Source organism: Priapulus caudatus, unplaced genomic scaffold (genome assembly GCF_000485595.1).
Source record: "Priapulus caudatus unplaced genomic scaffold, Priapulus_caudatus-5.0.1 Scaffold334, whole genome shotgun sequence".
In the NCBI taxonomy this organism is placed as follows: domain Eukaryota; kingdom Metazoa; phylum Priapulida; class Priapulimorpha; order Priapulimorphida; family Priapulidae; genus Priapulus; species Priapulus caudatus.
This window is the reverse complement of record NW_014577395.1, coordinates 36,761-58,740: the sequence shown is the minus strand read 5'-3', so window position 1 is coordinate 58,740 and position 21,980 is coordinate 36,761. Positions and strand designations below refer to the sequence as shown.

Genomic DNA, 21,980 nt, shown 5'->3' with positions numbered 1-21,980 from the left:
AATGATCGATGACTTGTAATTTCGTTGCACGACTGATAGTATTGGCAAGGTGTGAGGCCCGATGAACATGGTAATTTTTCTTTAGGCTTATTAGCCAATAAAAATGATTGTGTGCAGTACGCCTAGGAGGAATGGCTGATGATGACAAATATGTTCTGATTCTGATCCAAAATCATGATGATTTTAATGAAACAACAACAAGTAAAGATATGATATAATACAGAAAAATGTGCAAGGGAATGCGGTATTTTTAGGCGGATTTTCATTTTTCTTTCAAACTCGGGGGAGACCCCCTCGAGCACCCCGCGTCCCCCGATTTCCGCTGCCGTGCCAGCGCTACGCGCTATGGCCGCAGCGCTCCGCAAGTCACTAAACGGCGTAAATCCGATGGGGATGGAGGGGATGCATCCCTGAATTCCCATGCCTCTTAAAGGAGGGGCGGTGGCCTGCTACAATATATCCCCCCCTGAGATTCCAACAAAAGAGAGAAAAAAAGAAAGAAGGAGCACGAAGACGGTTAAGAGGATCCGACTTACCAACAGGTTTATCATGCGTGGGTTTTAGGTGCTACAGTTCCATGAGGCTGCCACACAGTACGGCAGATTTCGTAGATTGGACAGAATTGCGATTGCTTGGCCAACATATTTATGTTCTATCGTTGCCAAGTTTGACCTATAACATATGGGAGATTTCAGAATTTCCACGTTTACTGCATCTCCTCTGCTATCAACGCAAGCTTTTTTTAACTATGAGTGTAGGCCTATGACACGTTTGATCGACTGGCTGTAGATGTACGTAGTTTGGGATCAGTATTTTGATTGCACTAAACAACACACCAGCACAAAACGCACAGCCTCTCTCTCTCTCTCTCTCTACTCTCTCTCTACTCTCACGCAGCGCACACACACGCCCCGCCACGCTGCTGCCTGAACATACCGGACGCACGCCACGCACAGCACACACAGAACAGCACCACCACACAACACCACACCCAGCAGCAAGACAGCACCAAGCACATCACGTCACAGCTCTCTCTCTCACACACGTACACCCGCGTGCGCGCGTCGGCGTGCGCACACACATAACCTCTCTGCTTTCTCCTCGCCGTTCTCTATTTCTCTCATCTCTTACTCTCGTCTCTCTCTCTCCGCTTCCTGCACGCGCTCTACTCCGTCTCTTACGCTCTCTTCCCTCTCTCTCTCTCTCTCTCTTCTTCTTACTCTTCTATCTCTCTCCCTCATCTTTCCCTCCCTTCCCTCCTCTCTCTCTCTCTCTCTCTCCTCCGTGGCTCTCTCTCTCTGTCTGTCACCATACCAACCACAACACGACACCCCCTCTCTCTCTCACACGACACACACCACCCCGCACTCACGACACGCCGCACGCACGCACGACACGGCACGCACCTCTCTCTCTCTCTCTCTCTCTCATCTCTCTCTCTCTCTCTCATCTCTCTCTCTCTCTTCTCTCTCTCTCTCTCTCTCTCTCTCTGCTTCTCATCGCTCTCTCTCTCTCTCTCTCTTCTTCTCTGCTCGTCTCTCTCTCTCTCGCTCTCTTTCATCCATTCCTCTCTCTTCTCTCTTGACACATACAGCACTTCCCTACGCAAAGGGTTTCGTTACGTAAATTTTGCTCGTTGACTGAATCGCACTAAAAGACCTGTGGCTGGATAGACCTGTTAGACTCACGCTCGTAAATATTCGCTGACGAAATTTACTAATAACTGCGTTGATAAATCGCCAAACTTATGGAGACACGTCGAATTTGCACGTACCCACACACGCTCTTACGCAAGAAATAAACTTTATTGCGTACGCAGCTTGATAATCATTTATCTACCCCTGGACACCCACCCCAGTCCAACGCCTGCAAGCGCACACCCGGCTATCAGAGTAATCTTTACCGTTTCCGGCGTGCGTTGATCAGTTTTCTTGGTCTTGGTCTAGTTTGTCGGGTCCCCCTTTTCTTTGCGCATAAAACTCATCTGAGGGGTGCTATAATCCTGGAGGAGAGCCCCCCCAGAACCCCCCTTCGCGTGCTCCTAACACCCCCCCCCTTTCTAAAATCCTGCGTACGCCACTGCATCAACTCATAGGTAGGACATCATTAGTAGGTCTACAGAGAAAATTAAAAACTTGAAATATATAAAATAATTATATATTTTCATGGGTCACCTCTGCTTTCTGGGACTTTATATCTAAGTAGATGGTTGATATTTATTTATGAATATTGAATAGTTTCTGTAAGACGAACTTGTTTATTCTTAGTTGAAGCCTGCAAGCTCAAGGTCTGTGTTAGTTTTGTGTATAAATTTTATATAGTTCCTTTTATTCTTTTAGTTTAGTTTGCACTTTAGTTCTTAAGTCTTTTTAATTAATAAATAGTTGATGTATTCGTTATGTAATAACCTAGCAGCTTGGGTTTTTAAAGGCAAAACTGTTGTCAGCAACATGAAGATAAACTAAAGATAAAAGCTAGTCGAGTTATTTTTGAACTATTACCAGGTTGAAGAAAATGGAAATTTCTGTACGCCTTGAAAAAGATTCACTATTTCATATTCTTTATTCCTATTACATGTATTCATATTGATGCAAATTATATACTTCACTATAGTTGACATGTACATAGACATGTACTGAAAAGGTGTTATTTCCGTTTTTCTTCCATTTGAAATTTTGAAATTTTCACCTTCGATGTGCACCAGATCGCTCCATTTTAGTGCAAAAATTGCAAAAGCTCCCTGCTGTCGGAGGGGGGAAACCCCCCTCCCACACCCTCCCCTGCTCGGTCGCTTCGCTCCTTCAATTGGGCCCCCCTACTTTTAAAAACGCGGCGCCGCCCCTGCATCAGCATTACTAGTCGACAAATTTATTATTTACAAAGGGAATTATTTCACGTCATCCATTATCAATATGATCGATTCACATCCGGTGTATAGAATATTATTTACCCTAATGATAAGGTGATAAAATTTCTTTCTTTTTTTAAATTGCGCTGTAGTTTTACAGTTTGCTTTTGCAATATAAGCATAGTCAACAGATGTATACTGCCCTGGTAGTAAATTGTTAGTCTCAAAGATAGTGGACATAATTTGCCGAGTCATAGTCGAAGTTCTGCATAAATCTGTGTACGGTAATTTTGGAGTGTTGGACGTGTCGTTGTTGAGATATAAGTTCGAAAACCGAAAATATATCAGACAGTACGGTAACGGCTAAGTGAACTATTACTTGCAAACGAGGCCGCAAATGGTGGCCGGCGTATGTGCGTGTGGAAGTTCTATATACAGATCGACGTCCACAACGACAACCATCGACGACGACCGTGAATGCAAGAGAACATATTTCGCACGATCGTGATTAGAGACCAAGACAGAAACCCACGAAACTAACACCGCTGCTCAGCTTTGGAAACGACGGCTGAATTTGGAAAGCGAAATGTAGAACCAATGGTGTTCCTATATAACGAAGAGGAACTAACACCGTAACCAGACGGTGCCTGCCCCGTAAGAGCGATCGACAGTAATTATTTTTCTGTTGGATCGTTTCGGTGTTTGATGTATCTCAGTCTAGCTACACGTAGGCCCCTATATACATTTACCCAGATATCTTTATCATCCTCCAGCCAACAAACCGTTATATTAATATCAATGTTAGACAGCTTTATCGAATTCAAGCGACTCAACATGAAAAACGTTCATGATAATAAATGTTCCTCTTACCAACGCACCATACATCAATATTTCTTTTGTACGAAAGCAGCTCCCATCAAGATTCTAGTCTTACATCCCCACATACGAACACGCGCACACGGGGACGCACACACATAAAACCAACAGACGATACACTAAAAACGTTGTTTAGAGTGGTTTTTTTTTCAACGCAAATTTTCACATGTAAAGTTCTAGTTCAACTTTTAAAAGTAGAAAAAATTATTTGTAAACTCGAGTTGTTAATACTTAAAACTACAGTCCTTGCATACAATATCACCTCGCATATCTCGCCTTGTATCTGTCACATACATTATGACAAGGCGCTCAGTGCTAGCTGCTACATATAAAGAAACTTCTTCCTTGACATTACCATATACCCTATAAATCTAAAAACAACGCCATAAAGCCTACTAAATTCATACGGCAGTGATTTTTAACAACTAACATCTTGCTGCCAAGTTTGTGAGATAGACGGCATCAGTATACCTATATCCTAGCGACAATAATCTCATCAGCTGTTAATAAAACCCCTAAAACACCTAGGGCCTAGCTGTCAACCTCTATTGTAATCTTATTTCAACCCTGTTAAGCAATTGCACACACATAATGCGTTTTTAACAGTTGAAGAAATAAAACTAACGTAACACAGATCTTACACCACGCACACCAGGGTTACACAGATCTATCAGCGAAGCATAATAGCACAAGTTCCACTGACTGGTGGTAGTGGTGGGCTGCCAGATAGTCGATATGCAAAACAGCAGCATCAACGTTATGTAGCTACCTCTTGGGGAAAACACGGCAAAACATACTCTAATTAATGCTCTAAGGAGAGATACGGCAGTACGTACAATATCTACCGAGATAGAACTGCGGAATATACAGTAAATCAATAACAGATTAATTAGCATGGAGAAATAATACATTATTTGATAGATCGTGCAGTCAATATAGGCTGGGCAGTTTTCTTACTAATCACAGAATATATATATATATATGTGTGTGTGTATATATGTGAGTATTAAAATAACAACTTGACAAAAATTCAAATTTCCATATTTCGCATAGCAGCATCAAAAGCTTGAAAAAAACATTCACCTAGATTATAAGTTGTGTTGAAATTTCAGCAATGGCATGAGTGGTTAGTGATTAAAGCCAACTTTGTTTTATCTTGCCTTTTTCTTGAACATTTTTGTCACTTTAGTTTAGAAAACAATTTTACAATATTTTTCGCCTTGCATATACCAAAGCAGATTTGATTTTTTCATTTTTGTTTTACCCAAGAACCGTTAGCAACATATTAAATTCCTCTAATCCTTAACAAAGACATATCAAATGTTAGCAGAATGATAGATAGGAACTTCGAAGTACTGATAGAGAAGAATAAGATATCTTCTGCCAAACGTAATTTCGTATTGCTAGCAGAGAATACATGATTGCAACGACAATATTGGGCAGTTTGATTGTGGAAGCAACTATAAATTGAACACCATAATGTGCATGCATAGTCACAAACTCTATTCTTCTTCCCCTTCATACAAAACATTTGAATCCATCCCATCATCTTTTGATCAATATGCTTCTTGATTAGTTTTCTTTTTTTTTCGAACAAGCAGTATTACGCATATGCTTTTCCAAAAGTAGCACAAAGTCGAAAAAATAGTCGCCCACACCAGTATACATCCTCCACCATCTGTCATAGCAAGACGTCAAGAGCATGGGTGAGCAAGAAACAGAGAGAGAGAGAGAGAGAGAGAGAGCGAGCGAGAGAGAGAGAGAGAGAGAGAGAGAGAGAGAGAGAGAGAGAGAGAGAGAGAGCGAGCGAGAGAGAGAGAGAGAGAGAGAGAGAGAGAGAGAGAGAGAGAGAGAGAGAGAGAGAGAGAGAGAGAGAGAGAAAGAGAGAGGCTACAGCACCACCAAATGGGCACGGTGGGTTTCAGTTTTACCTCCAACTACACTGGCCCAGGTTTAGCTGTTACTGCGCCACGCAGGCCAAGCCCGCACTGAGCTTATTCAAGTTTAGTTGTTACTGCACCGTCCCAGGTTCAGCTCTTAACGATGTGCTGATGTTGCTGCCGGCTTCACATCTACCGTTAAGAATCCATCCGCATCGGACAGCTCTTTCGAGGTGAAGCTCACGAGGATGGTCTTCATGCCGGCGTGCTTCGGCTGGCACGTGTATGACATCGACGCCGTGCCTTTCGCCTCGACGTTACTGCAAGCATAGCAGAGACGCGTGGCGTGAGTACACTAGCTCGTGATGCGACGCACACACGCGCTGCTGCATCAGAGTTCACCAGAAACCTCACAATTATTTCACAGGTAGCTATAGGATGTGAATAAATTATAGCTGATAACACGGCGCACAGACACGCACTGCTTGATCAGAGTTCACCAGAAACATGATACATCACAATTATTTCACAGGTAGGATGTGAATAAATCAGCTGATAACACGGCGCACACAGGCGCTGCTACAGTGGAATTAAATAATGCTAACAGTTGACTAATGGGCCAGTACCGCTAGAAGCTGCAATGACACATACACAACTCCCACATACTATAGGTGGTTCTATACTATAGAGTAGTTATACTATACTATAGTTATACTATAGAATACTATAGCTCGGTTCTGCGTTTGGAACAATCAAGTAACATACGTATTTCAACACAATGATGTAATATCTTGGTACGGCGTAATCGTTACGTTTATACAAACAGGAGGCCGTGATGGTATTTCTGCAATCTCTAATAAGTTTCACACAGCAGTGTCCTCGGAAATGTTGTTGAGAGCTGATGGCATATATAGGTTTATTATTCGTACAACTGTCGTATTTCGAGCCCAGGAGTATCATGTGCTTACCTGCATGCGATTTCGTGTGGTTTTTCTAAACCAGGAGCTTCGAGGATAAACATGCATTTGTGCAGAATCTTCGTCAGAGGATTGACAAATTTGACGTCGACCTTGCATGGCTTGCCTACTTGGCACTTGCCGTCAGACTGTAATAGAGGTAGGTCACTCATTAAAGCAAATCTGCCTCCAAACAAACTTTTTTAAACCACTTACTAAGTTCGAATACTGAAACAACCCGTTGTGGATATAGGATGTTGAGTTGCAACGTTCTTCTTCTTCTTAACATTTATTTAGGTGATATTATTACGGCCAGGAAGCTCACGTATTTCTCAGCAAGATTACTAACGACACACTATTTTCTTTTCAGAAGAAAAGCACTTGCTGTAAAGAGAATATACATTAGCACAAAAACTGACATCAATAGCAATGACCCACAATCAACCACACACGACCAGACCAAAGTACATCAGCCCCATGCAGAAGCACTTGATTAATACGCACTACTGATACCACTACTGATACCATTACTGATGTCAGGTGCTCACACATAATCTTATCAACACACACTCACACTGACAATGACATAAGACGCATTGCCATATAAATATCATCCGTACATCCACTGAAAATGATATCAGATAAGATAAGCATAATGAACGTAATGTGTTTATTACGTATTCCCGAGCATGTACAAGCATATATTTAACAATCATAAACTCACCTTGACAATGACATCAGGTGCACGAACACGGAAGTCGTCACTCAGGCATATCACCTGCTTTGTTTCTTTGACAGTACCAATGGCAGACACCTGGAACGCGGCCTGATCAACGAGCAAATCCAGGTATTCATCAGGTACACCAGTAATGGAACTCTTATTATCTGCGAAGGTGTAACAAAGGCAAATATGTGAGTTTGTTATTACAAGTTAATTATTAAGTTAATTGTGTTACTAATTAGCAGCAAAGCCCCATGAAGAAAGCTTATTCATTAAAATTCTCTGTAAGAGGAAATAAACCAGGAAAATTCTCACATTTTTACATCACAGGCTACTGCAGAAACACTAGAAAGTAGTTTGAAGGTGAGTATAGATAAACAGTTACTCAACCCCACATATTGGTGACATGGTTATACAACTGTGAACACATGTTACATGTTAATACATGTTACAGTGTACATGTTAACACTGTGGCAAACTGACAATACTTGTACGATATAATAAATTATTGATAGTTCCACAGTTCCCATATAAGAATCATATAGTCACTTCCAGTTGATAGCAAAATACGTCATATAATTGTACCACCATCATTATTTCAACAATGATTGTAAAAGTAGTATTTGCCTTGTTGTGCATTACTTTTACCTTTACTTTAGCACACTATAATTTTGCTATAATGGTAAACACAAGTCTATGGACTCTATCAAACCAAGCTATGAAACTATTGGATGCATAAATACAAAATAAATAAAAATATTTAACAATTAAATACCTTTTAGTGGCTCGAGGACAACTGTAAACTTCTCAGTCTTCACCTTCTCGGCCACCACTCCAGTGTAGTAAGTTGTTTCTAGGTGCATTGTTATCTCCACCGTACGCTTTTCCTTCGACGTGTTTTTCTGCCAAGTGCACACAGACCATTATATTCCTTTCTCTTAGTTATACAATGGAAGAACTCTAATAAACATTACTAAACACGACAACGTTGGTAACGCATGAAATCATTTGACAATTATATAACGTTGTGATATGCTCCAGTATCAAAACCACCCCCTTAAAATGCACCACAATATGTATTCACAACTAAGTACTGTACAGTCAACTGTGTTAGTGGTTACTTTTATAGAACAAACACCTGACTACGAAGGACTCTTTTGGCATTTCCCTTGAGTGAAACTTACATACAGGTTTGGGTGTACTAATGGTCACTATTGAACAACTCATTTAACAATGCTGGCTCTATTAAGGTACAAGTTTACATCTTCAATGGCTTTCCTGTGACTACAATCCTCAGTAATAACAATATGGGGCAAACAGAGCAACATGCAGGATTTCCTTAAGGGCGATCACATGCATGTGGAGCCGAGGGAGTTTGGGGGTACCTCCACCCCAACAGAGATTAGTAGAGAAATCTGGTTATGATCTGATGGGACCAATCTATGTATTTTCTATCTTGAAGTATTAATTTCCTCCTAATCTTTTTTTCCTACTTAAAAATCTTTGCCACATACTGAAAAATGTCATGGCTGTCACGCCCTTCCTAGACCTGTCCTTGACATCTAACTCACCATTTTCAGAAAGATGGAGAACGGCTGGCCAATGAGAACGTCGTCTTTGTCGTCAAGGGTGAATATGACGTCTTCCTTCAGCACGTCGTATGCAGTCGTGCTGGAGCTGTGTCCTCGCATGAGAGCATTGATCACAGCTGCTCTCTCTTCATCACTCCCTGTAATGCAACACAACACTCAGCTGAGATGTACACGGATAGATAGATCAACACATAGACAGCCAGAAAGAGAGATGGACAGACAGACAGGCAGACAGACAGACAAAGAGAAAGACAGACAGCAGACAGACAGACAGACAGATAGAGAGACAGACAGACAGACAGACAAACCGACAGATAGACAGACAGACAGACAGACAGACAGACAGACAGACAGACATATAGATAGGAAGATAGACTGACTGATAAATAGGGCATTAATAACCAGAGCCATCCTGGCTCACTCATCTCCTAACTCACTGTAAGATCCACGTACAGCTGATACGTACAAAGACAGGGCTTTAATCATAGCTGCTCTCTTCTTTACACACATCGTAACACACATCCAAAATGTACATAGATGCTCTACGGAAAGCCCATGCCATGTGCCTTATAGCAAGGTGATGCCAGCAGACATGGATCCAGATTAGATTTCCTGTGCCAGACGCAAGACAAAATAAGAAGGAGAATGCCTATTATGTTCATTAAGTTGCATGCTAAAATTTAGCGACCATCGTGGCATTATGAAACCCAAACCTGATCAAAGCAATATATGCATGACTGAGTTCTACATATAGTACAGCCACGTACTGTCAGTAGCTTTGTAGGAATCGGTAACATCAAGTCTGTCGGAATTTCCAATTCCCATCGGACCTGGACGCTTGGTGCTGATAGATTGTCCGACTCTGCAAAACACAGTCGTAGACTGAGGTGAGAGCTACATATACAGTAGCATCAAGCTCATTGAATGTTCACCTACAATGATAACTACATGGCGGGTCTCACAAGAATGTAGGCTATAATGAATGGTACTCTACCCAACATGTAGACACCTAGATTCTTCATAATTGCTGAGCAGAATACTGGCGACCTACCGTTGTTAAAATTTGCAGTAGAATTGGCAAGCTAAGAGTTTTCACAATTGCAGTAGAATTTGCAAGCTAAGAGAGTGTTCACAATTGCAGTAGAATTGGCAAGCTAAGTGTGTTCACAATTGCAGTAGAATTGACAAGCTAATAGTGTTCAGAGTTGCAGTAAACCTGACAAGCTTACATTGTTCAGAATTGCAGTAGAACTATCAAGCTAACATTGTTCAGAATTGCACTGGATCTGTCAAGCTAACATTTTCCAGGATTGTGGGGAACCCTCCTTAACTAAAGCGCCTCCGAACTATGCTGGCGCTCACCCGTTTGTGTCCATCTTCAGCTTGACCATGTCCTCGGTTTCAAGGTCGGGGCAGAGCCAGTGAATGATGTCGGCATTCACCTCAGCAAAGATGAAGGGTGCGTCATAAAGGATACCAACCTCACCCTTTCTAATGGCTGACACTGCAGCAGGACCGGCACAAAACACACCTGCCACGATAACCACCAGCCAATCAACACCACAGTGAATTTAATTAAACATCGGTTAATTACACATGTTTTACATGTGTTACATGTTTACACATGTGTTTACACATGTGTAAACACATGTTTAAACACATGTTTAAACACATGTTTAAACACATGTGTAAACACATGTTTACACATGTGTTTACACATTTGTTTTACATGTTTACACATGTGTTAAACATCATTAAACATCGAGGTTAATTATAATGATTTTTATGAAATTAAATTTTTAATCGTGCAATTGATTGATCACTTCCATATGAGTGATAGCCTGAATCTATTCCACACTATCTATTCTAGTGTGAATAGGTTTATGGTGATAGCATGAATACTTTTCGAAACAAATAAGCCATAAAGGAAAAAATCTCCAGGCACATGAAAGCATGATAAACTTCGAAAAGTTTGCAATATATATATTTTTGTTACTTGAAATTAGCACAATCATACGTTTTAGTGTTTAAATCCCATGGTAGTTCATTACTAATGTAAATCATGGATATAAATATTGATGAGAACGAGATAGCATAAAGACTGATCTTCATTCATTTGTTCAGTGATCCTACAAACATCTCCCACCTTCGCTTGTTTCCTGTGGGGTAGCGTCAATAGCTTGCCAGCCTCCATTGCCGGCTGGAAGGTCAGGGCGTGCCATCCAGGATTCATTCCAAACATGGAAGTTCCTAAAAAATGGTCACACAAACATGAATATAACTACTCATTGACAAAGGACCCAGAAGATAAGAAATGTAACTTTCAAATTGGAGCCAGTTGAAGTTCCAATATTTTTAGCACGGGATCATAGTTTTCTTCATACAATAAAACATTAAATACAAACATTAATTAGACTTTGCGTTAACAGCGCCCCTACACCATCTGAAAGCTTGCATACTGACTCACCAGATGGAGTCCATGTTCATGTCCTCCAGCTTGCTGTAATCCTGTGAGTAGTGGAAATCAACTGTGATGTTACAGTTGGTGTCATGTGCAGATGCAAAATTGGTAACGCTGCGACCAGGTATTCCCAAAGCTCTCAAGACTGTTACAGACAAACACACAATAGAAATAATTGTTTTTGGTCATGTAGAAATGATACCATCATATTTGTACCACACCTACTATGCATGATAGTCAGTCTCGGTCGTATCTACGTACAACCCTTATATGATCATGGTTAGCAAACTGCAACTAAAAGCGAGAATTTGCACTCAAAACATGTTCCCTTACCATTTGTCTACATTCTATATATCAGGAGTCTATCAATATGTCTATTGATAGACTCCTGATATATATATACTATAAAGGTTGTGAAAGAAAACTTGCTGAGAAGGCAATTTTGACAAAATGACACAATACTATTGCAGTTGCAAGTGGGATCTCTGTGTTACAAATGGTACTACACAACGCATATCTCCATTTTGTGCTCAAAAGAAGAAGTTCTACATGAATCTATACTAACAACGGGCTCTTTAAATTATGACATATCACGTACCGGTGGTGGTGACACCGGAGAACACCCAGCACTGCCCGAAGCAGACTGGCTCACCACTCTCAAACCACTTCGTTAGGATCTGGACAGAGCCTTGCCATTGGGTGGGTGGGGTACCTCCCTCATAGCTTCCCGACCAATTACCCTCCAACACACCATTATCGTCAGGAGCATTCACCTGTGGATTGAGTAAGGACGCATAGCTGCTGCTGAAGATACGTGTCACACAGTACAGACTGCTGTCAGAGATTTGTTAGAGGGTGAAAGAAGTTAGCAGATAAACATGGCAAAACATACACAGGTTAGGGTTTGAAGCAAATTGCTATGAGATAAATGCACAGATCATTACTTCTGCTAAAGTGAGATCGCCTATAACAAATTTCCTTTGCTCTCTATATTATTCATTGTATCAATATAAATTAAATAACTAAAACTAATTGAATAATTGAATATTTGTAATGATTTCGATTCATAGCACATCATCTATTTATAGACTGTAACAAACAACTGTTCATAACAAGGATGCATGTAATGGCCTAGAGTGAAGCCCAGACTTCAGCTGTCTACAAGATACATACCATGGCAGAGATGGTGCGAACAATCTTTACTGGGTTCCCTCTTGCTCCTGCATCCAGCTTGGAAGCATCCAGGACGCGAATAGCTGCATCCAGCACTGGATCCTCATACTGAAACACAATGCACAAATCCATATGAGAAACTCAGGAGTGTATAATCTGGGGAAAACAGAATTAATATATAATCTAGGGTGACTACTGCCAGAACTCAAGAAGATGGGAAGGTATATGCTAAAAGGACGATTACTTGCCGATACAAAATTGCTAATATGTAATGTTATTGATTAAAGAGAAAATTGACATACAGCAGTGTTGAAAGCTGGCATACAAAACTACATGACTGAATACATGGAAGGCTGGCCAGAGTTATGCTGGCACAACTGTAATGGTCGGTACTCCATAGTAGTCTATTATATGAATTCATAGGCGGCACTCCATGCACGTGATAATACAAGCGTGGAAGCTGCGTTGCTGTAAAACTATGGCAACTTAGTCTTAGAGAATTCGATCAGCAGTAGTACGTTTGGTTTGAGATTATATTCCCTTGCCCGGACGGGATGCATACGTTATCAGAACAAAGAAAGTGTAGAACTCATGTCAACTTCAGATTCACCATGTTTTAATTAAGATTGGTCTGCCTTTCATGCCAGCAGGCACAAAAGCGGTCTAATAAGATCTGCAAATACGGGATCGGCATCTTTGCTACACACCTGCCCAAAGTTCCAAGCTCGGTATCGTAGGCGCTTGGAAGTACCGCACCAGATCTTTCCCATGTCATTGAGCACGTATTCTTCTATCTCTTTCTTATCGTCCATGTAAGTCAAATCCTCTAAAATAACAGACGATAACAGTTGGTACTATTCAGCATTCCTACGCGACAGTTCACTGTAAACAGACTGCGACCTCACGTCAGATCCTAGACATGCCATGTGCGTCATGTCAGTGCTAGTTGTCAGTAAACATACCTTTCACCCACGGATTGAACAAAACATAGATGCCCTGGTCACATTTGAAGGTCTGCATCTTCTTCACATCATCCTAAAATGTGTGAAAGTAAGAGTATACTGCCAACCTTCTGCATGTGCTGCAATTAAATTCCTAAATAGATGTGTGAGGGAGGAGTCTAGCAAATGCGCTTGTTGTTCATAATCTAGATGTTACAAAACTATATTCTTTACAAATGATAGATTTTGGGACTACTCAAGCTAATTTTATACCTCACTCTATTGTGCACCTGTGCACAAGAATAAAACCACTCATTCTTTTCCACCAAGGGAAAAGAAATCAAGTGGAAAGTTTCTCCCACACCAAACTTCCATATAAAACGTTTCTTGAAAACACGCTCCTTGCTAGGAGATAAATCGGCGATAACATAGCATCTGGGCGACGAACCTTGAAGTTGGTGATGATGCTCATCTTCCAGATTCCGACGGGACAGTCGGCCGGTGTCATGACGTCCATGATCGTGTGAGTGCCGCTCATTGTGCGCAGCCTCACACCCCAGTCATTGTTGTCCAGTTCCTTACCCTGCACCGTTCTCAGCACCCTATACAAAGATGGCGAGAGAACTCACGAACCATCTAAACAATATGAAAAATAATAATGTAAAGAACAATATAAATCAACTAAATAATATGAAAAATAATATTGTGAATGAATAAGATATAATACGTTGACCCGGGACCTACACCCTGTGCCTGCCTAAAGAGTGGGTGCCTCATCCAGGACATCTTTCACAATGATGCGACATGCTGTGATGCATTATATCAAGAGCGTATAAAGAATGAGAGCGTACAACGGTGAAATGCTGAAACCATGTTGCAGTATTAGTCGAATTAATAAACTTTCCCCGTTTTATTTTGACGATTCCTTGCAGTATTATTGATCAGCTGTCCTACCTTGCTAATATAAAACAAACCGCTTGTCCCTACGATGCCCCCATGCTGAGATAATGAGCGGTGAAAATCTGGTATTTTCGCCGAAAACCGACTCCAGATCAGTCAGTACTGCGACTGTCTATCGTTCTGGCGATAGCTTCGGGAAACCTTGCGTGTTTTCGTCATTTATTGACAATGAAATTTATTTTACTTCTACTATCTTTTCTCGCATTTCCAGTCATTGACGCAGCCATTACTCCACAAAAACGTCTTGTTATTTATCGCCATGGTGATGACCCACCCCTTACGCTGGATGTAGTAATGCTGTAGTAATAACGTATCAAGTCAGCGCTACACAGCGGCGACCGGAAGCAACACACTGGCCACACTTCGAGAGTGGGTCACAGTACTGACTAATGTCTAGTCGGTGGTCGGCGAAAATACCAGATTTTCACCGCTCATTATCTCAGCGTAGAGGCATCGTAGGGACATGCGGTTTGTTTTATATGAACAAGGTAGGACAACTGATCAATAATACTGCAAAGAATCGTCAAAATAAAACGGGGAAAGTTTATTAATTCGACTAATACTGCAACATGGTTTCAGCATTTCACCGTTGTACGCTCTCCTTCTTTATACGCTCTTGATTATATTAAAAATTGCACAAACGCCCTCAATGCCTCTTAGAGACTAGAAAAGTAACCTAGTTCCCCGGGAGATGAATGGGTTTCGGCCAAACTCAAACTTGAAGCGGATTGTGTCGCGGTGGGGGATCAGCTGCCTCTTGAAGTGCACCTGCAATCAAGAAGAAGAGTATGAGTGAGAATCCTACAGGGCAGCAACAACAAACTACCAGCAACGGAAAGGGTTACACACCAACGTAACACCACGCACGATAAAAGACTATGGGAATGCATGGATGCAAAAGACATGAGAATTTATCTCGACAGAAGGTGTTTGGCATAATATACGCATGGGTGTAAAAGACAATAGTTTGTCCAGTTAGAGGGTACATGCCACTACAGTAGAAGTCCGAAAATCCGGACTGCTCGTCGATCCGGATTTTCGGATTTTCCGGATTCTCGAGCAGTACTTTTAAAATTCAAATTTTAGGAGGAATAAGGAAGAGATTAACAAGTAAATTTTGATAGTTTATTTATTAGCAAATACAGCATGCTTCATTTATCCAAACGAGCAGTTTTAAAGTCAACACTTGACAAAATGTAAACATAACAGTTTTTCATACAAAAGCCTGCTAAATTAAAAAAATTGAGTTTTCGAAAAATTCCGGGTTCTCGGGTGGTCCAGATTTCTGGCATCCGGATTTTTGGATTTCTGTACAAGCATGGCTGTAATATGCACCTGAATTTGCCTACATAGAAAAAGACACATGGCAATATACACGTTCATGCTGCAGAACGCAAAAAAAATCAACTGAACAGAAGAGGGTGCTTGATATTTTATACTAATCTTTTACATGCACCTGGAGTTGCGCACTCCCTGGACGTTATTCCTAGTATAAAAGTAGAAGTAGAAGTAGACTTACGGTAAGTTTAAAGACCTGGCCTCTGCGAATGACTGGCTTGCCGCTCTCGACGGCGTCGAACCTGTCCGTGTGATGGTCGGTGGCATTTATTGCAGCCTCCCAATCAATCTTCCCCACCTCCAGGATAGCACTCTGGTCCTGGCCACTTCCTACTGTGATGCATGAGTGGAGCGACAATAGGAAATAATATATGAGTTACACTATCTTGATAGGTTTTTATTAGAGCAGCGACAAAATTGCAATATTGCCCGTATATTAGTGATACATTATTTGGATAGCATGTAGTTACAAGCCAGTATTCGGAGGCAGGCAATGAAACTACACAGCATGAAGGTTGTTATTTTACTACCACCCAGTAAAACTCAAGTAAGCTGCGATATTGCACCTGCCAGGAACATACAAATCAAGCAAAATTCAATACCTAAGCATAGTAATAATCAATGAATCTACGAATAACTATAGAATTGCAACCATAACCTGCACAATATATTTAATAGAGATGTTTTACTGCATTAGCCCAGATATACCCCTAAGTCAACCGCAGACAAGATAAAGTCTAAATTGATAAAGCGCACAGTTCACAGTGATCATAAATTACAGCCATGCCATGAAATAGGATGTCACCCGGTAAGTAGCAAACACTGTACGGCAATAGAGGAAATCATTCTGATAATGATACACGCGTGCATATATAGACTTGATGTAGACATACTAAGCTTGCACTTGATGCAATATTGCAACTACATTCTCCACTACTATAAACGCAATTGTTCACCACACCAGAAATATTAACGACAGAAGCAAGCAAATCAAACTAATAGCACACAATAACATGTTCCTATCACAGTAGCATTGCTAAGATGCTTTGCAAATGCATATCACCATTTATAATTAAAGTAACAATATATCCTCAACAAGGCTGTACACAGGAAATTTCCAGTGGGGGGGGGGCAGTAGATGAGAGAAGACTTAGACCAGAGCGAGCTACCCCTGGAAACATTGTTATGACCCCGCTGGGGGTTGCAAATTTAAATTTCTGGGGGGGGGAGTGGAATCACATCATGGAAATGACAACAGAAGTTTAGAGAAGTGTCATATTAACTAAGTTGAAACCAAAAATGACACAGAAATCATGTTATATGAACGGATAAATTTCAACGGCATAGTTTCGTTAGTTAATATTGAGGATGCGTAGGCCTACTTTAGATTAGACGTGTGTAAGTACATTTATATGCAGAGAGAAATCATGCAGGCGCTAACAGGCAGGATGCAGCCTTACTTGTTGGCCGAGGCCTGCCCATAGGTACACCACAGCATGTGAACACACCTTACGATGAAAGAAAAATACATTTAGCAAGACAACTATCAACTGTGAACCACCACCACCACGCACAGCTAAGTTGTTAAACCCAGAAAACAACATATGTATGTTAACACTATAATAAAGAAACTTTCCCTCACAACCTCTGCCCGAATACAAAGTCCGTACATTTCTAGGATAACCTTAAATAATTGATAATAGTAATTTGTAAAAAAAATATTAGTATGTATAGTGTTCAGTTTATACATGAAATGCAAACAATTGCTAACAATTGTGCAAGTCTGAGTATGTTGGTTTGCAAGTTTGTCTTGGAAAAGTCTGTAAGATAATTCCTTACCCCAATGGTTATAAGAGAGTGAAAGAGAAAGAAGTACACATACCTGCCACCAGAACACACTACCTACCTGTCTCAGATCAACAGACCTGACCACGATTGGATGTAAAGATAGAAAGACATGAGGGTGTATGTGAGAAGGACAGCTACCACCAGGTGGCACTACCAGTACCTCGGCCATGTGTGGGTGATCCCACACCAGAATCCGGACTTCCGAGCGACATAAATGTCTCTGACGGATCACGACTCCACGACGACATCCCTGGAATTATAGATCCCAGTCCCCCGTACTTATTGACGTTGAATGCTGTGACTGGATAAACAAATGGATAGGATATAGGTGATACTCACATCCCGTGCCATGCAACGTTCTCTCCTGTCAAACAGCAAAAAGGGCGATGAACCATCAGCCTGAATATAGTATAGTGCTGAGAAAACATAGAACAAGTACGATCTCCATGAGGCCAGACAGCAAAGTAAAACCAAACAATTTAACATGGAAAAACATGAACAGAAACAGATTTTTTAATCACATTTAATGTTTCTGGTTGTTTGCTTTGTTACTGTGATTTTATATTTTTTTACTTCTAACACTTTTTGATGATTGTATCAACTTATTTGAACGTTCTTTCATAATTGTTTGTTATTAAAATTAGATTAAAGTAAGAGAGTAATAGCCAAAAGCCATGATCACCAATGCCCCCAGGTGGCACTGCACCCAAGTGCAAGAGAGAACAGTTGTATAACACAAGGTGGTGGGCCTTCACCGGAAAGTTAGGAATAGGTTATAAAATGCGAAACTGGATTGAAAATGTAAACCTTGTGCCAAGAAGAAGGGATGAAGTGGTTAGGAGCCAGTCACCAGCGATCTACCTGTACCAGAAGATAGCTTCTCTGCCTTACAGTTACATACATTATATCTAGAGTAAGATAAGAACAGGAGTATTAAGTAAATAACAGCAATCCTGTTATTCACTGTTAATAAGGAAATACCCCTTTGGGGGGTAATATTTCTTATTATCTTACTCCCGTATATATGGAGCCGAAAAATTACACAAACACATAGATGCTGTGTAAATAATGATTAAGCAGTCAGAGCAGTTCTCCTGGGATAGGCAAGATATACAAAAATATGTTAAACTAAGGAAATTGCTTGCTATGGTTAAAAACGTTAATTCAGAATGCCCCGTCATCGATGACGACACCAATCTTGCCAGAAATACAAATTTAAATAGTAGAAATTCATCTGATACTCAAAAGAATATAATATATATATTCATTAAAAATGGATAACTATGCATGCTTACAAAAAAATTTCATCCTGTAGAAAAGATAACACAATTTTGCAAGTTTAGTTATAACAATAATTTACACACGTTTCAGTCATTACCAAAAATACGACATATGAAGCTGCTTACTTCAGATCTTCTGTGCGAACGCACTAGCTTTTTCATTGCGTTTTTATTCAATTGACTGAAACGCCTACATCAAAAAATACTTTCTAAAATTACACGCCTGTGTCTACATGTGAGAACATGTTTAGTACGCTTAGCATGTGGGCTGTACTGTGCTGTAGTCTAAATATCCAGATGTGGTTCCCCATGGAGATAGACTTTATCGTTTTTGCAAGCATAGAAAGACAGCTAGCACGTATATGCAGCTTGGTTAACAGTTTCCAAAGTTGGTTGCACATAGGAAGAAAACAAAGCTCTATGCGTCAAAATTTAAAACTGTTCAGAGACCAAATGGCAAAAGCAGAACGCATCATGAGAAAATGGGACTTTATGGGCCGGTAAGAGCCGGTGGAAATTTCAGATGATCTCCAAAGAATAAATATACAGTCAAATTTTATTTCAGCCTAACGAGTAAAGCATTCAATGTAGTATGTAGTCAATCTTTAACTCAAGTCAATTAATCACTAATAAGCCATAATTAATATTAGTTAGCACTTAGTTAAATTAACACCCCGGTTATTTCTATTGCACCTATTCATAGTGAAAGTTAGTTGAGTATATAGGCAGTGCTGTACACTAGACGTGAACAACAGTATTATAATAAGCCCATTATTATTCAGCGACCACACACACACGTGTGTAGTGAGTGACTCACATGCGGTGGTGGATGCCAGGGTGGTTCCCTGGCTGGCCCTTCCCGGCTGCACCCTCCCACTGGTGCTGCTGCTTCCTCTCACCTGGTACCTGCTTCTGCTGAACATGCTGCCGGCTTCACTTATTAACCTAATGATAAAATTAAAATTAAAATAATTAACAAAACAACACTTTGTAACTCACACGAATTGCATGCTTTATACGATATCTGTCAGTCAATTGCTGGTTATTCGTTTTGTGTGAGAGGCAACTGTAAAGATCTGCTAATCACTTTTAAACAACAATAAGAAGTAGTGATTAAAAATAATACAGGTATGGTGTACGATGACAGAAACCATATAGTCACTACGAAACAAGAGAGGGAACGATGAAATATGGTGCTAAACACACCAACATGGTATAACCATAATTATAGTTCTATAATTTAAGCAGATTTTTATCCCAAGGTGTATTGTGCATTTGATTGATGATTATTTAAAGTTAAAGCTAGTTAATGTGTTTTATTTTGGTTAATTTGAGCAATTCCAGTAACATAATTTCTCTAGTGTTCTATATAATACACTCGTAGTACTGAAATTCCACAATTACAGGATAAATGTTATTGGGGGGCTGAGTAATCATAAAAAAATCACTGCCTAGCACTATATACAATGGAATTTACTTTAGGTCGTATCTGCGCACACAAGGACACGACTCATGGGATAAGTAGGGTTCAAGTCTATCTCTAGAGCAACACAACCCTTGAAGTACCCTCCAATTTTATTTGTCATTCCTTATAAGATGATTATACAGCCATCATTAGGCAATTTTAACCAAATCATCAGACGAATAATTTGTGCAAGTACGGCGTGGTCTTTTTCATTGCCCGAAACCGGTTTACAGCAAGCCTAAACATAAATTTGGTTTACCAGGCTGAACTATGTATGGCCCGGGCGGCGATTTTTTTCCCTACACGTTATATCCATTGGGCTTGATATACGCATATCAACTTCCGCATCAGACTTTCCGTATATCAAGGAATGATGCAAAAATCCTACCCCTAACCCTAACCGCAACCCGAACCCTAACACTAACTATAAACCGAATCGGCTTATATACTATCTATGGTATCCCAAACACTATCTATGGTGTGGTCAAATCAAAGCACCCAATGAGAAGAGCCCAATGGATATAACGTGTAGGGAAAAAAAATTCGCCCGGGGGGCGGTTTCCCACCCTCCCCAACAGCAGCCCTCCAGCCTACGCATCTATTATAGAACAGACATATACAATCAGAAACACCAATGCAATTTCAGATGCAATTTTTCCCACAGCGAAACTTATATCGTGTAATAGTAATAGGATTACGCTGTCGTTCAGTAGCAGCTGACATGGAGCGCACCCTCCCCCTCGCGACGCCAGGGGCTACGCGGCAGCACCCTGCCGTAGATGCAATGCTGTCCGGATGAGGGAGGGGTCTAATAATCCGACACACGGTGGGTGCACGGGGGCACTCAATCTAAAACGAGGGTCTCAATAAACCCTTGGATACCAACGACAGCATGAATGGGTTATGATATTTGCCTTTTTGCACTTTCCTTATATAAATACTTCTTGCACGTAAAATAGTTTCAATAAAAATATAAGCTATGATTGAGATTCAATTAGCAGAACGTTTAGCAGTTGACAAGGAAACAAAAATGGTTTAACATTACAAACTAGTTGCACCGAATAAAAATGGAGAAATCAAACCGATATTCAGGAACTAAAAAACCTCACATGTACGGGACATAACCACGTAGGTAATGAAGCCACACTGACATCCAAAACTCGCACGCTGTAATGAAAGCCAGAAAGTTGCCACAGCAGCTGCGAAAGCAAATAAACAGCCTATACACATTCCCCTCGTGGCATTGATCTGTCACCAGCGCAAGCCCCCTCTTCCTCCACTGGTACGCCTTCAAAAATAGTACCAGTACTGGTCAAAAACCATTTTTTGCGTCTTCAAAGCGGTGAGTATGATCTTAAGCAGATATGACTGAGTTAGAGAGAAGGTTCAGCTTATCTGTGCATCATTTACCCGCACCAGCTAGGCTGGATATCCATGGCTGCTCGTACACACACACACACACACATGCTGTATGTGCGTGTGCGCGCGTGCACGCATGTGGGCGTGCGTGCGTGTGTGTGCGTGCGTGTGTGCGTGTGTGTGTGTGTGTGTGTGTGTGTGTGTGTGTGTGTATGTGTGTGTGTGTGTGTGTGTGTGTGTGTGTGTGTGTGTGTGTGTGTGTGTGTGTGTGAGCGTGGGTGC

General features: G+C 40.8%; 1 protein-coding gene across 3 annotated transcripts in view; it reads right to left on the bottom strand.

Moving 5' to 3' along the window:
* Window positions 1–5,545: 5,545 nt before the first annotated feature.
* Window positions 5,546–21,980, bottom strand: part of LOC106809183 (hemocyte protein-glutamine gamma-glutamyltransferase-like) — a 29,408-nt gene continuing 12,973 nt past the window's right edge. The window contains exons 3-21 of one of the 3 annotated variants that reach the window (XM_014812173.1): window positions 19,692–19,819; window positions 17,755–17,895; window positions 17,207–17,254; window positions 15,928–16,079; window positions 15,085–15,176; window positions 13,897–14,050; window positions 13,470–13,542; window positions 13,215–13,333; window positions 12,508–12,615; window positions 11,933–12,107; window positions 11,341–11,479; window positions 11,020–11,123; window positions 10,236–10,404; window positions 9,641–9,735; window positions 8,853–9,010; window positions 8,057–8,183; window positions 7,285–7,445; window positions 6,573–6,709; window positions 5,546–5,924 (exon numbers count right to left, since the gene is read on the bottom strand). In XM_014812173.1, the coding sequence (XP_014667659.1) occupies window positions 5,762–5,924; window positions 6,573–6,709; window positions 7,285–7,445; window positions 8,057–8,183; window positions 8,853–9,010; window positions 9,641–9,735; window positions 10,236–10,404; window positions 11,020–11,123; window positions 11,341–11,479; window positions 11,933–12,107; window positions 12,508–12,615; window positions 13,215–13,333; window positions 13,470–13,542; window positions 13,897–14,050; window positions 15,085–15,176; window positions 15,928–16,079; window positions 17,207–17,254; window positions 17,755–17,895; window positions 19,692–19,797 (2,421 nt within the window). In that variant the 5' untranslated portion in view covers window positions 19,798–19,819 and the 3' untranslated portion in view covers window positions 5,546–5,761. The remainder of the gene's footprint in view (window positions 5,925–6,572; window positions 6,710–7,284; window positions 7,446–8,056; window positions 8,184–8,852; window positions 9,011–9,640; window positions 9,736–10,235; window positions 10,405–11,019; window positions 11,124–11,340; window positions 11,480–11,932; window positions 12,108–12,507; window positions 12,616–13,214; window positions 13,334–13,469; window positions 13,543–13,896; window positions 14,051–15,084; window positions 15,177–15,927; window positions 16,080–17,206; window positions 17,255–17,754; window positions 17,896–19,691; window positions 19,820–21,980) is intronic. The other 2 variants (XM_014812175.1, XM_014812174.1) reach the window with 2 other exon arrangements.